Source organism: Populus alba, chromosome 15, assembly GCF_005239225.2.
Source record: "Populus alba chromosome 15, ASM523922v2, whole genome shotgun sequence".
NCBI classification, from domain to species: Eukaryota; Viridiplantae; Streptophyta; class Magnoliopsida; order Malpighiales; family Salicaceae; genus Populus; species Populus alba.
The window spans coordinates 1,326,835-1,342,575 of NC_133298.1; the positions used below are offsets into that span (position 1 = coordinate 1,326,835).

Consider the following 15,741-nt stretch of genomic DNA (forward strand, 5'->3'; position numbering starts at 1 on the left):
CGATCGTTTCATTCAAGAACCAACGGTTAAAATCCTCCCGCGGCACCGGAGTACCATGCACACGTTCACACCGTAGCCAATCTCAGAGCCTCTCTCTCCTCTTGCCGACGACTCTCTCTCTCCTCCGATCTCCATTTTCCGGCCGTATCAAGCCTCCGAACCACCACAGAAAGGTATCTACCCTGGTGTAAAGCAAAACCCCGGTGGTTTTCATAGTTTTCGCCGCCTCATCTGGTCGGAAAAAGGCCGCGATCTTCGTCGGCCACCAAAGCTTCAAGTCGTCGATTCTCCCTCGTCAGCCATCAACGCACGTCGAGACCACCACCAACAGAATCCTCGACCTCAGATCTACCAGAACAACCATCGGTTTGCCAGAAAGCTCGCCTGAAAATCTAGCCGCCACCAACAGTAGCCACACGCGCCGCCAGTGTTATCATTCGTGGGTCCAAAGCCCAATTTTCAAATATAGTTATACCTATATCTCAACGATATCAAAATATTTATTTTTATAAACAAATATTGTTTGTCGACACGTTTTTTTTTATAGAAAAGGACCAATGTAAAAAAAAAAAAAGTTTAAATACCAAACAAATATGGATTATGTCCATAATTTTGTTTTTTGGTAACTCAGACTTAAATCTCCTTTTTAGGGTTAAACATCAATATTTTAGACAAGTCTCCTATTTTTAGGGACTGATGTCATTTTTAACATGTCTCCTATTTTTAGGGACCGACGTTAACTATTTTTTAAAAATAAAAAACAAAATTGCAAATAAGCTCAAAATATAATAGCATTTAAATCAAATAAAAAACACACAAGTAAATGTAACCTTTCTCTTGAAAGGATGTTTTAAGGGTGGTGTCTACCTTCCCTTAATCATAACTAACCCAGTACCCGAATCTCTGGAACCAGTTTTAAAAATTACGAAGTTTCTATGAATTCACAAAATTATGATATTTAATATATCAATTTAAAAACATGTAAACAGCTATCCATTTGTTCTTAAGTGCTGGTTGTTGGCGTGAGTCGTCGACATAGGATTTTTTTGAGAGATTATAGGGATTTTTTTGGAGAATAGAAAATGCAGTTGTGAAGGGATGGCTATTAGTTCAATGGTTCCAAAGTAATTGCATCATATTTACAACGGCGAAAGCTGAATGAGATGCTATTGCTGGAATATATTTTGATGGCGCTGACACCTCACAAGCTTATGATCTCAAAAGGAACATAATGAGACTCATACAAGTTTGGAGGATAGACATACTACAACAACTTTCAATGTCTATGGAGAGAAATTCATTTTTGCCGCCGAAATCCAATGAAATGTGAGGTTGATTTACAAAGATATAATTCTATTTTACAGTAGTATAGAGTTTACACCTTCTTAGATGGACTAGATAATGACATATCTAGGTACAGGGGTAGAAGAGTGACACTTTCACCCTGTTTTTTATTTTTGTCCAACACTGTATTAGTTCTATCTCTTTAAAATAAATTATTATCTATAGGCCTAGCTACTCAGAAATTGAAGTTTCTGTATGTTTTAGAGTATTTTCAAATAAAGTGCTTTTAAGTGATATAGAAGTTGATATCTTTTATCAGTGGTATCATGATGGAAAATTCACTTCTTGTTGGTTTTAATTTTTAAAGTTTGCATGTCGTTTGATTTGTATCGCAGTATTTTTTGGTAAATTTGCAAAGCCTTTGCCTAACTCGCTACTTGAGAACGAAAAGATACTGAATAAACCCGTTGTTTTAATCATCGAGAGGATGACTATATATCGTTGAATTTCTGACATTTTTCTGTGTTTTGAAGATGCAAAATTCCACCAGTGCAAGGCAGAAACTTATTAGTAGTGAATGGCAGTCATATGTTCAAACCTTTGGGAAGTTTAGTGCTTAAAACATCATATTGACATTCAGAATTTCTTCTGAGTGTCCATAAAGCAATGTCTCTATTGTGAAAAGAGAAGGGGGAAAAAGCAACTAGTTTAAAGTCTTTTCTTCTTGCAGCATCTCTTTATTACTATTTAGCATCTCTTCGTTGCTTTGTACCAATGACAGGTACCAAATTCTTACGTGTACATGTAACTATGGTTTGCAAAAGTTAGTAATGCAAGCTTTGAGTTAGAGGTACCAGCAGAGGCCTTAAGTTAAAGGGCGCCATAAATATCTTCTTGTTGGCAGGTAGACAGGCTGGGAGCAGTGCAAGGACAATATGAGTAAAGGCTTTCAAAGGAAGGTTGGTGGGTGGGTGAGAGAGACTGACAGAGGTATTGTCCAGTTATGATTGCTTTGTAAGGTTGTCAAAAATATATTTTTAACATGGTATGAAAAATATAAAATAAACTTAGATTATAAAAATATATTGTAAAATCATAAAATTATAAGGATTTTTTTTTTAATATATAGTTCAAGCACCTTAAAATACATGGTTCAAATAAAAATTCATAGTTCAAATAAAAATTCATACATAGTTTAATCATCTTAAAATATATATGGTTCAACAATTCAATATCCGTACCATAAAAATTCATATATATTTCAAGCATTTTAAAATACATAGTTCAACAATTCAATATTTATATCATGTTTCTATCATACATCAAATCTATTATCAGAATAATTTTTTCTAGATTTTATAAGTTTAACAATTTAAAAATCATCTTAAATCAACTTTGAAATCAATCCAAATATAACATTAGTGATGGGGACACTATTGGTAGGTGAGGTAGGTGAGATATTAAAAAAAGTTAAGTTAATAAGTAATTAAGGAGGAGTTAATCAAGAGAGATTAATTATGCTGTTGAAGTGGAGGCAAGAGGGGATACATTGTGAATCAAGCCTGACAAGAAAGTTTGCCATGTCATCCTCTTTCGGGTGTAGCTGGCAGCAATTCTTTTGTATGCATAAATGGCATGCTGCTATTGGTCCAAAGAAATATTGCAGTGCATAATCCTTCCTATGAGACGATATATCCCAGAATTCACTTCCATATATTAATTTGTAATGCATCCCATACCTTTTTCTTTGCATGCTGCAACAACAATATGCATCAACTCCACATTTACCTTTTCATCTTACAAAACAGTTTTTTCAAGGGATCATCAAGAGAAGTAGTTTCCACAATTGAGGAAAAGATGACAATGCTTAAAAAATTGCCTGAAGAAGTCTTAAATTTATGGAACAATTGGGAGATTCGAGGAATGGTTTTGCTTAGTCTCTTACTACAAACCATCCTCATCATATTTGGGTCTCGACGAAAGACCACTGGCAGAATCTGGATCAGGATTCTCATTTGGTCTGCATATCTATCAGCAGACATGGTGGCAACTGTTGCGCTGGGTAATCTAGCCAGGAGCCAAGGAGATTCATCAAGTGACAGTTCAGAGAAAGCAAACAATTCCATCCAGGCATTTTGGGCACCTTTTCTACTCCTGCACCTTGGTGGCCCAGACACAATCACTGCGTACTCGATTGAAGATAACGAGTTGTGGTTAAGGCATTTACTTGGTCTTGTAGTCCAAGTCATAGTGGCTAGCGCTTTTTATGTCTTCTCAAGGTCCTGGGGTAGCGGTATCCTCACATTCATAGCGATCCCAATGTTCATTGTTGGCATTGCAAAGTATGCAGAGAGGACTTGGGTGCTCCGGTCTTCATGCTCCAAGAGTTTGAAAAACTCTTCTCTCAGAGATTTTTGGCGTTCTTTTGATCGTACGGGAATATTAGAAACTCCTCCACAAGACCAACAACGAGATTATCTTCTTCAAGCTTATGTTTTTTCGTATATATCCAAGTTTATGATGCAGGATCTTGTCCCTGCCATTCATTCACTAATAAGAACCCGGGAGCTGATTTCAAAAAATACAGCAGACGGTGCCTTCAATGTGGTAGAGGCTGAGCTTGGATTGATATATGATATGCTTTACACTAAAGCGCCTCTGATTTACTCTCGTGCTGGAATCATTCTTCGTTGTATCATCTCTCTGCTCTCTGTTACTGCGTTTATTACCTTCCAGGTCAAGATTGACAAGCATGACTACTCAACGACCGACATTGCAATCACGTATTTATTGTTTGCGGCCGCTGTTTTTCTCGAGTTTTATGCTTTTTTATGCCTTGTTTTGTCTGACTGGACAATGATTTGGTTGATTGATGGAAGGAACGCCCTGACTGGTGCTCTTTATTCTCTGATAAGGAAGTTAACTAGAAGCGAGAGGTGGTCGAGATCCATATCACAGTATAACCTGATAAGCTATTCCATTAAAAGAGAGCCACCTAAATTCTTGAAATTTCTGGGAATCGATGAAATGATGAGGCAGATGCATGTGTATCGGAAAGATTTGAATGGAGAACTGCAAGGTCTTATTTTCAAACATCTTCGAGAGAAAGCTCAGAAGATTAAGAAAGATTTGAATGTCTGTGATAAGAATCACAGAAGTAAAATAATAGGTCAGAGGGGAGATGGTGTGCTAGAAAGAGAGGGACTGTTAAAGGAGTACAAGTGGTGCACGATTGAAGTAGAATTCAGTCGGAGCATTCTTGTCTGGCATCTCGCAACAGAGGTTTGTTATCTTGATATGAAAGTAGCAGATGCTTATCTGAATAAAGATGGAAGCAGTGTCTCCTCAGAATATGAAACAAGCAGATGCCTATCTGAATACATGATGTATCTTTTGGTGATAAGACCAAATATGCTCTCTAAAGGATTCGGTGATGATAAGGGATATCTAGAAACCTTGCGAGGCTTGCGGGGTCTAAGAGATAGTGGTCCTGATGATGAGGAATATCAACATACCTTGCTAGACTTGCGCAACAGTGAATCACCTGGTTATGATGATATAGAGTTTCAACGTCGCTGGAAAACATCAAAGTCAGTGTTAAGTGGTGTGGATGTGCTCGCCAGGCAATTGCTGCGATTGGAACCTGAGAAGCGATGGAGGATGATAAATGAAGTGTGGGTAGAAATGGTAGCATATGCAGCAGCTCACTGTCCATGGAAAGAACATACTCATCAACTGAGAAGAGGTGGAGAGTTACTCACTCATGTCTCCCTTCTCATGCTACATCTTGGCTTGAGTGCACAGTACAAATATAATGAATTAGACGAGCTGTTTCTTTATTTCACATGGGTAAGTATACCAAAAATCCTTCACAAGTACCTACATAGATACTGCATTTTTAAAGGTCGTAGACAAACATTAGATATTCCGCCCCGGGCTGCTTGGACCGGGTATGACAGTAGATAAAAACATGAACTCCGACCTCATACACATTCCCGGTAGTAAGTTATAAACTGTGAGTATGACCGGCCAACAAGAATAGGGAGCAGCAAATGATCCAAATGGGTTGAATCCGTCTGTACACAACCCAAGACGGACATTCCTTGATTCAGCTGAAAAGTCAGGATGCACACTGTTAAAGCGTTTCCACGCTTCGCCGTTAAAAGGATGCACCATCAACCACATCATGTGTTTGATGCCATGTCATGTGCTCAGCAGTCCTTTGTGACATGAATAACCTCTGTAGTCTAGGTGTGATCGGGAAATATCTAAGTTTTTTATACGCCACTAGAGTCTTTCCCCTGCTAGTTCTGGGTTTGTAACGGGAATGCCCGCATGTCATGCACTCGGTCATCTTAGCATTTTCAAGGTAGCATAACATGCAGAAGTTAGGGCACATGTCAATTTTCTGGTATCCTAAACCGAGGGGTTTCATCATGGACTTCGCAGCATACAAGTTCTCTTTCAGCCTGTTCCCTTCAGGTAAAATACTTCTTGCCCAATCAATAATTTTGTCATACCTGGCCTCATTCAGCCTGTGATCTGACTTGATGGTGAACACCTGTGCCATGACCGACAATTTACTGTGGTTTGTGCAACCATCCCATAATGGTTCGTCAGAATCTTTCAACAAACCAAAAAACCTAGCTGCCTCTGCATTAGGTTCTTCTTCTACGATTGGACATTGACTGACATTCACTTGATTCATTCTCATTGCATATTTCTGTAAGGATTAGTGTTGTCATTTGCTGCTTCATGCACGTTGCTAGCACTAGAAGTTGGCCCAACCACTGTTTCTCCCATTCTCCTATCACTAACAAATACCTCTCCATATGCATACCAACACTGGTAATCCTCCATAAACCCTTTGTGTAGAAGATGCATCATTACAACATCTGGATGCAGATACTTTTTATTTTGACACTTCCTGTATGGACACCTAATACCGCCTCAAGTAAAATTTCTGGGAATAGATGTTGTGAAATTAATAAAACCCTGAACCCTATTACAATAATCCATGATCTGCAATCCTTAAGGTGAATCTAGATACATCTATGAACGATCATCCATGACTTCTATCGAACCTCTATAAAATTATGATGACATCATGTATTAATTAACTAAGTTAGGTAAATAAACTTGCAAAAATATTATTTTACCTCGAGATTATCCAACAAACCAATCACAACTTCTCATAAATATTAAATATTCATTATCATTTATCAACGTCCATACAAATTAATATATATATATATATATATAAATTAGCAGAAATTACCACTCTGCAATACCATCGATAAAACTTATAAAGGACTCATTAAGCAAGCTATTAATTATTTCAAAACAGAACATGTAATTCGGTAATTCCACAAAGTTTTAACAATTTACAAACAAATACAATCTTACAAAATCTAAAACAAACCATAACAGATATAAAATTATACATTCATATACTACAAGTTTGTTTGATAAATAACAATAAAACACGTACATCTACTAACAAAAATACATATACTAAAAAAACAATAAAATTGACATTTAAATGTGAAAATTTAAATAGATAGAATTACTTACAAAAATTGATAAAATCCATCGGTAAATCAGAACACGGATGTTGTGACCACAAAACTTTATGAAATACAACTTGTTGTGCTGAGATGAGCAAGATTTTTATTTGGGGGCGGGGGGGGCTGGTTATTTGCAGATGGGGAGAGTTAGGATGAGGAAGAAGAAGGAGATATGGGGGAGGAGAGTGTCGGCAAAGTGGCCATATATTTACTTTTTTCGACGGCCTCACCAACGGAATAACACCGTTGGTGACTACGTCGGTGACTCCGTCGGTCATTCTGACAGGAAATCGACATGTCACCGCATGGACCTGCTTTTCAAATCCCTTGGTGATTCCGTCTGTATTTTTTACGGTGCACCGGTCACGTCACCCGTACGGATTTGCCATTTCAAGTCCGTCGGTGATTCCGTCGGTATTTTGAATGGTGAATCAGTCCCATCACACGTACGGGTCACCCGTTTTGAATCCGTCGGTGTTTCTGTCGGAAAAATCACCCGCCAAAACCTCCACGTCAGCTACCCGCCCCTTTTTCATTAATTCTGAACTTTCCGTCCGTAATTCGGTCGGTAATTACCGACGGAATACAACCGTCGGTAATTACCGACCGAATGACGGATGGAAATATTTCGTCGGGAATTGCGACCGAAAAATACCAACAGAAATATTCTGTCAGGGATGCCGTTGGTATTAAGCGAATTTATGGTAGTGAATATACACTTTTAAGTACTAATAAGGTCGTATAAGAAAATCAACATAACTTCAGCTCATTACTATTATAATTATTACTATTATCCATTGCATTAGCGTTGCTTCTCTGCAAAAAGGCAAGCTGATTTTGAATCTTAAAATTATTTGTCTGTTTTTAGCAAAATTCTATATTCAAATGTTTTCAGATTTAACTGTCAATTGCCATTGCCATAACAGTTCATGCTGCTAAGAACTGTCCCACAGCAACGCGCGGTATATGTACAAGTTTGCTAAATGTTATTATGAACGTATGGCCCTCTCCTTTATTTTTTCTTCTTTAAAGAAGACAATTGTGAGGCCATTCCCATCTTCTCTCCTCAATTATTTCTCCCATTCTCTTCTCTGCACTTGCTTTACCAAAGACCTAATTTGCAGACATAGGCACCTAGTCTGCCGAACAACCAAATTCCTTCGACCCTGGGTTTGGTTTGTCCCTTTTATTTTTCAGGGTATTGATACATCCATTAATCTTCTTTTTTTTTTTTCTATCGTTTCATTTCCCAATTAACCATTGATGGATAAGCGGCTTTGTTTTTTCTTATTTTGTTTTACAGCCTAGATTCAAGGGTTGTCAATGGTGGGTTCTTTGAACTTTTGAAGAAATAAAGCAACCTGGTTCTTCTCTCAACAAAATCTTTTTCTGGGTTGTCTAGGTTTGTCTCCTTCACTTGATTTTGGCGTTTTAAACCGTGCGTTCATTGATTTTTTGATGAAATAGAACAACCAATTTATTTGTCTGCATATTCGATCGGTATCTAGGTTTTTTCTAGTTTTTTGTCCAAGGTATTTTTTTGGTGGTTTTCAATAATATTTTATTTGAAATTTTGTACCGACAGAGAACCATAATAACAAAAATCAATTAACTAGCTAAAATCCCTGTTTTTTTAGTGTTTTGAAGTGCGAAGGATTCAAACATGTAAACTTGCAAGTACTCCTTGTGGCATTTCACCAAATGGATGGTGTGCAAAATTCAATCTAAAAATAGCGTGGCCATGATCAACACAATTTATGTGGTCATCAAATACAATACAACCATTCCTAACTTAAACCCAAATTCAATCTCTGCATCATTAAAGCCTGTCTGATAAAAGAAAGGGAAAAGAAAGCAGAGAATATTACTTTTTCTAATTTGAAAAGTTTTAATTAAAAAAACAGATAAAATTAAAAGAATGAATGTGTTGATATAAAATTTAAATTTTAAAGGATAAAATAAAATAAAAAATCAAATCAAAATATATAATAATTAAAAGATTGAGGATTAAATTTGATATATTTTTTTATTTTTTTCAATTTTTAAAAAGTATTTTCTACTCAAAATAATAAAAAAAAATAGCATGGCCATGATAACACAATTTATGTGGTTATCAAATACAACCATTCCTAACTTAAACCCAAATTCAATCTCTGCATCATTAAAGCCTGTCTGATAAAACAAAGGGAAAAGAAAGCAGAGAATACTACATTTTTTAATTAAAATTTTTTTAATTAAAAATAAAATAAAATCAAAATAATAAAGATTAAAGTTGATATAAAAATCAAATTTTAAAAGATAAAATTAAAAAAAAAATTCAAATCAAAATATATAACAATTAAAAGATTAAGGACCAAACTTGATATAATCAATATTTTTTATTTTTTTATAATTTTTTTAAAAACATTTTCTACTCAAAAAAAAAAAAAAAAATACTTTCTTAAAAATATCAGAAGCTCTCCTACAACTTATACAGGTAACATTTACGAGCTCCTTTTGTATACTAAAAGTAAAACCAGAACAGCTAGAGGGGCGCAACACATTTACAAGCTGCCTTGAGAGCCAGGGGGTTGAAATTGGATGTGCGGGCAGTGCCTTTCAGGTTCTCCCATTGTCCATAATGTTTTGAGTTCACTTCGCTGCCTTCCCAGCGTCAGAAACGTACCTGCATCCATGATTAATTCTTTGAGTGTCCAGAAAGCAATGCCTATTGTCTATCAAGAAAAGAAAAGGGGGGAAAAGCGACTAGTTTAAAGTCTCTTCATTCTTGCAGCATCTCTTTCTTACTATTTAGCATCTATTCGTTGCTTTGTACCCATGACAGGTACCAAATTCTTGCTTGTACATGTAACTATGGTTTGCAAAAGCTGGTAATGCAAGCTTTAAGTTAAATGAGATATATCCCAGAATTCACTTCCAAATATTAATTTGTAATGCATCCCATACCTTTTTCTTTGCATGCTGCAACTAATTTATGATACCTTACCCAAAATCTACTGCAGAATTCTCTTCTCATAAGAGCCTTTTCGTTATTCATTTTAAGAGATTTTTTCAAAGATATCCACATTTACCTTTTCATCTTACAAAACTGTTTTTTCAAGGGTTCATCGAGAGAACTAGTTTCCACAGTTGAGGAAAATATGACAATGCTTAAAAAATTGCCTGAAGAAGTCTTAAATTTATGGAACAATTGGGAGATTCGAGGTATGGTTTTGCTTAGTCTCTTGCTACAAACCATCCTCATCATATTTGGTCCTCGACGAAAGACCAGTGGTAGAATCTGGATCAGGATTCTCGTTTGGTCTGCATACCTATCAGCAGACACGGTGGCAACTGTTGCACTGGGTACTCTAGCCAGGAGCCAAGGAGATTCATCAGGTGACAGTTCAGAGAAAGCAAACAATTCCATCCAGACATTTTGGGCACCTTTTCTACTCCTGCACCTTGGTGGCCCTGACACAATCACTGCATACTCGATTGAAGATAACGAGTTGTGGTTAAGGCATTTACTTGGTCTTGTAGTCCAAGTCGGGGTGGCTTTGTATGTCTTCTCAAGGTCCCGGGATAACGGTATCCTCACATTCATAGCGATCCCAATGTTCGTTGTTGGCATTGCAAAGTATGCAGAGAGGACTTGGGTGCTCTGGTCTTCATGCTCCGAGAGTTTGAAAAAGTCTTCTCTCTCAGATTTTTGGGAGTCTCATAATCGTTCGAGAATATCAACAACTCCTCCACAAGACCACCAGCGAGATTATCTTCTTCAAGCTTATGTTTTTTCAAATATATCAAAGTTTGTGATGCAGGATCTTGTCCCTGGCATTGGTGAACTAATAAGAAGCCGGGCGCTGATTTCCAAGAATGAAGCAGACGGTGCCTTCAAGGTGGTAGAGGCTGAGCTTGGATTGATATATGATATGCTTTATACTAAAGCGCCTCTGATTTACTCCCGTGCCGGAATCGTTCTTCGCTTTATCAGCTCTCTACTCTCTGTTACTGCGTTTATTACCTTCCAGGTCAAGATTGACAAGCATGACTACTCAACGACCGACATTGCAATTACGTACTTATTGTTTGCGGCCGCTGTTTTTCTCGAGTTTTATGCTTTTGTATGCCTTGTTTTGTCTGACTGGACAATGATTTGGTTGAGTGATAAAGGAGGGAACGCCCTGACTGGTGCAATTTATTCTCTAAGAAGGAAGTTAACTAGAAGCGAGAGGTGGTCGAGATCCATATCACAGTATAACCTAATAAGCTCTTCCATTCAAAGCGAGCCACCTAGTTGCTTGAAATTGCTGGGAATCGATGAAATGATGAGGCAGATGCATGTGAATCGAAAAGATTTGAATGGAGAACTGCAAGGTCTTATTTTCGAACATCTTCGAGAGAAAGCTTGGAAGATGATGGAAGATTTGAAAGACGTCTTTGATAAGAACCTCAGAAGTAAAATAATAGGTCAGAGGGGAGATGGTGTGCTAGAAAGAGAGGGACTGTTACGGGACTACAAGTGGTGCACGATTGAAGTAGAATTCAGTCGGAGCATTCTTGTCTGGTATCTCGCAACAGATATTTGTTATATTGTTGATAAAGGTGGAAGTAATGTCTCCAAAGAATATGAAACAAACAGATGCCTATCTGAATACATGATGTATCTTTTGGTGATGAGACCAAATATGCTCTCTAAAGGATTCGGTGATGATGAGGCATATCAAGCAACCGTATCAGAATTGCGAGAATTGCGGGGTCTAAAATATGGTCTTATTGATGGATATCAAACTACCTTGCCAGAATTGTGGGGTCGAAAAAATCATGGTCCTAATGATGAGGGATATCAACGTGCCTTGCGAGAATTGCGCAACGGTGAATCACATGGTTATGATGATGGAGAGTTTCAACGTCCCTGGAAAGTAGAAAAGTCAGTGTTATGTGGCGTGGATGTGCTCGCCAGGCAATTACTTTTATTGGGACCTGAGAAGCGATGGAAGATGATAAATGAAGTTTGGGTAGAAATGCTTGCTTATGCAGCAGCTGAATGTCCATGGAAAGAACATACTGATCAACTGAGAAGAGGTGGAGAGTTACTCACTCATGTCTCCCTTCTCATGCTACATCTTGGCTTGAGCGCACAGTACAAATTTAATGAATTAGACAACTATTTTGTTGAATTGAAAGGGGTAAGTATACCAAAAATCCTTCTCAAGTACGTAGATAGATACTGCATTTTTTTAGGCGTCAGAATAAAATAACAAATCAGATTATTTCAATTTATATATGTTTGTTTAATTCATTAGTTTGGAAATTCATAACTAATAGTAATTATATGTTTCCGGCAACATTTGTTTAGGCGCCAGAATAAAATAACAAATCAGATTATTTCAATTTCAATGTTTTCATTTCATTTTCTTCATTTTATTAATAAAGTGATTTTAATTGGATGTCATTTAATTTAAACCGGTTGGATGATGGTAAGAGGTTATACTAATTATATGTTTCCGGCAACACTCTACTTGTTATATGTTGCCAAATCAAATTTCTAACTTTAAATTACATTAAATCAATCCCGGTATCAGCTTCAATTCTTGAGAAATAAAAGAAAATAATATATCATCTCAATAGCTTGCTAAATACCACGTGTTATTCTGTAATTAGACAAGGAATCACAATCTTTCCTTATAACAAGTAGATGGCACTACACCAAAGTGTTCATATGATATTAATTATAGCTCAAATATTCATTATCATTTATGATCCTCGGATTGTCAACTAGTATAGTCAATATTGATGCTTTTGTGTCTAAGAAGAATTTGAAATAAATTATTAATATTAGATACTTGCTTTTATTAACTGATGACTAACTGAATATCTTATAATAAATTTAATTAATATCACAAGGAGGAGCTGAAGAAAGAAGAATATTACAAGGCTAGAAAGAAATATTTGGACGGTATGACAGCCATGTCAGCATCCAGTCCCGATGAGGTATTTACCACTTCCATCTCAATACTTTAAAACCTTCGAATTTACCCTATAGTTTTTTTAAATAGTTTCCATTTTTTATTTCTTTTTTTAAATAACTATCAAAACTTTCAATTTCCTTACATTTCTCTTTTACTTCCTCTCACATATTCCCATATATGTTATTATATGTCATAAAAACATTCCCAAAAACATTCCCATAAAAGAAAAATTCAAAAACCAATTTTAAACAGTAAGCTTTTTAACAATTAGGGTAACATTGGTAATTTTAAAACTAGAGGGATAATATTGAAAAAGTTTAAATTATAGGAGTACTATAAGCATAACATTAATTAATCTACAAATACAACAATAAAACTTACCAGATAATATTTTTGTATATCATATATGTTATTCAATATATTCATTTTAAGCCAAGTTATGTGACTGATAAATCACCATTAAAGGCACCGTGCTTGGGGATGGCAATGAAGGTTTAAACTCTCCCCTTCAGGATTGCTTCTAAATTAATTCTATACTTGCATTAACATCCATCAAAGCTAATTTTCAGTTTTCCATACTTATCTTTATTGGATAAAGATTCATACGATTCTTTGCATGGTACATTTCCATTAAAGAAAGTTTATTGTCCATAAAAAAAAAAATCAAAATACTCTACACTTATCTCACAAAATTAATGTTAAATGATATATATAACAATTAAATATACATGTAAATTCAAAAATGGAGATCCAATATATAGGTCATATACTCTACCTATCTTCATATCCAAATCGTTTGATTGTATTACCTAACATGAAAATTAAACAAAAGTACACCCATAGATATCTCCTTTCAAATAATGGAAGGTAGAACTTTTAGAAGTCAGTACAATTATCGACCCCACCCTTATTGATTTTTATACTTGATAAAATGAATTTCTTAAGTAAAAAACAAGGTAGATGGCCCGTATTTTACTGTGGACCGGGCTATTATTAGATTTTAAAGATTGATCATGAGCTATACAGTCTTAATTTTTTCAGAGTCAAAGGGTTATAAGGTAACACGTGCTATTGTTTTTTCTCCTCCAAGGATAAGAATGTAAACACTATTTTTGTTTTTGCGAAAGTCAATAGAGACCTTTGCTCGAAGCCTAACTTTTCTTATTTTCAAGGACAAATCAGTTATTATATTATAGCAAAGAAACATGTTTGGACTATTTTGTCTCCTATAAATCTTACAATGGCTAATGAATCATTTAGAAAAGGTAATTATACCCTTAATTGCACGCATAATTATTTTTGTTACAAGAATAAAAGAGTAAAAATACTACTCGTCTGGAAGCACAATATATCACTATTGTCTTTTAATTTTATTTTTTTTGAATTATTATCCTACGAGGTTTTCTCCCTTTTTGTCAAAGGAAAGGAAAAATTTAAGACTAGTCAATTTTCCATGCTTTACATTTTGCCTCTCTTTCTCTTCCGCTAAATTCAATGTCCAAGGCCTTTAATAGTCTATCTAACTAATACTCTTAATATTATAAGCTATTTTTTATGACATAAGATTCACGTTGTGTTGTTTAACTTTCAGAAATACATTACGTACATTTTTTTTATTTAGTGCTGCATAAGTTTTTACACCACACATTCTTTTATTTAAACCTTGTTTATTTTTATATTTTAAAAACATATTTTAACATAATTTTTTTTTTATATTTTGATGTGGAGATGTTAAAAATAATTTTTTAAAAATAAAAAAAATATTATTTTAATATATTTTCGAATAAAAATCACTTTAAAAAATAATCATTATAACATTTTCAAATACTCTGTTGATAAATGATGTATTTAATTTGCGCACTTTTAACAACATGTATATAAAACAAGATTGTACTTAATTAGATAACAAGGTTTAATTAACTAATATCAGGAAATTAGTCAAATTTACTCTACGAGAAATTAAATTGAAATTCAGAAGACTTCTAATTTCTATTTTTAAATAAGAATAATTTGTATAGTTTAATCAAATATTTGCTAATTACTCATGTCTAGTTAACAATGTTGCTATTTTGAAGGAGTTGAAAGAATTTAAAAAGATTGTAGCAGATACAAAGCGAGAGCTTGAGCATAAAGATCGAGAGCTTGAGCATAAAAATCAAGAGCTTGAGCAATTGAGATCTTATTTAACAGCATCAGCTCCACATCAAGGAATTGATTCACTTTCAAGAAGTTTGCCAGCACAAAAAGATGATCAAGGGACTGGTCAACCACCATCAAATAATGAGATCAGTTTAAGCATGGAATAAGAGTAGTAGCTTTTGTTATGTTGTGTCCATAATTATTTAAGTGAATTAACTTAAATAAGTTCCTACTGGCAACAATACTGCTGAGCTTCATTTTGCATGCATGTATTGAAAAAATTACATTAATGGCTATTAATTAGTGATTGCGTTTAATTGTATTTATAATTTATCTTTGCTTTAAATTGTTCAAGCTGTTGGGTGGACTCTCATTCCTTAGTCAGCCTTTGAAACGTAATTACCTGGAGTCAAACTTACTAATTGCAGATTTGTAGAAGAGTCATCATATATATCATCATGTGCTTATGATGACCCATTCAGCTTCTTAGACTAGTTCAGATACTTATTTAAAAATTAAGAAGTTTTTATGAGGTTAATATATCAATCTAAGAACATGTAAACAAAGATGCATTTGTTTTTAAGTGCTGATTGTTGGCGTGAGTTGTCAACATAGGATTTTTTTGAGAGAGATTATAAGGATTATAGAGTTCAACTTACTAATTGCAGATTTGTAGAAGAGCCAAGTATGGTTGTCGAAACCCGCAAGTAGAATCAAATGGCATGATAACCTGATATAAGATAAAATAAAAAAAATTAATTGTAAAAAAAATTGAATTTTGAAGGATAAATTAAAAA

The 15,741-nt window shown here is 35.0% G+C and overlaps 2 protein-coding genes across 2 annotated transcripts; both read left to right on the top strand.

Moving 5' to 3' along the window:
• Positions 1–3,141: 3,141 nt before the first annotated feature.
• LOC118059529 (uncharacterized) lies at positions 3,142–7,834 on the top strand. Its single transcript, XM_035072413.1, has 2 exons — positions 3,142–5,133; positions 7,778–7,834. The coding sequence occupies exons 1-2, from the start codon at positions 3,142–3,144 to the stop codon at positions 7,832–7,834; spliced, it is 2,049 nt and encodes a 682-aa protein (XP_034928304.1).
• LOC118059533 (uncharacterized) lies at positions 7,679–15,250 on the top strand. Its single transcript, XM_035072416.2, has 5 exons — positions 7,679–8,049; positions 8,155–8,253; positions 9,953–12,022; positions 12,741–12,827; positions 14,881–15,250. The coding sequence occupies exons 3-5, from the start codon at positions 9,992–9,994 to the stop codon at positions 15,109–15,111; spliced, it is 2,349 nt and encodes a 782-aa protein (XP_034928307.1). The 5' UTR covers positions 7,679–8,049; positions 8,155–8,253; positions 9,953–9,991; the 3' UTR covers positions 15,112–15,250.
• Positions 15,251–15,741: the final 491 nt, after the last annotated feature.

Excerpts from the sequence above, each read along its gene's own strand:
- LOC118059529 (XM_035072413.1), top strand. The coding sequence starts at position 3,142 with ATGACAATGCTTAAAAAATTGCCTGAAGAAGTCTTAAATTTATGGAAC. Across the intron at positions 5,134-7,777 it reads TGTTTCTTTATTTCACATGG|TTCATGCTGCTAAGAACTGT; the intron begins GTAAGTATACCA and ends TTGCCATAACAG.
- LOC118059533 (XM_035072416.2), top strand. The coding sequence starts at position 9,992 with ATGACAATGCTTAAAAAATTGCCTGAAGAAGTCTTAAATTTATGGAAC. Across the intron at positions 12,023-12,740 it reads ATTTTGTTGAATTGAAAGGG|GAGGAGCTGAAGAAAGAAGA; the intron begins GTAAGTATACCA and ends TAATATCACAAG. Across the intron at positions 12,828-14,880 it reads CAGCATCCAGTCCCGATGAG|GAGTTGAAAGAATTTAAAAA; the intron begins GTATTTACCACT and ends GCTATTTTGAAG.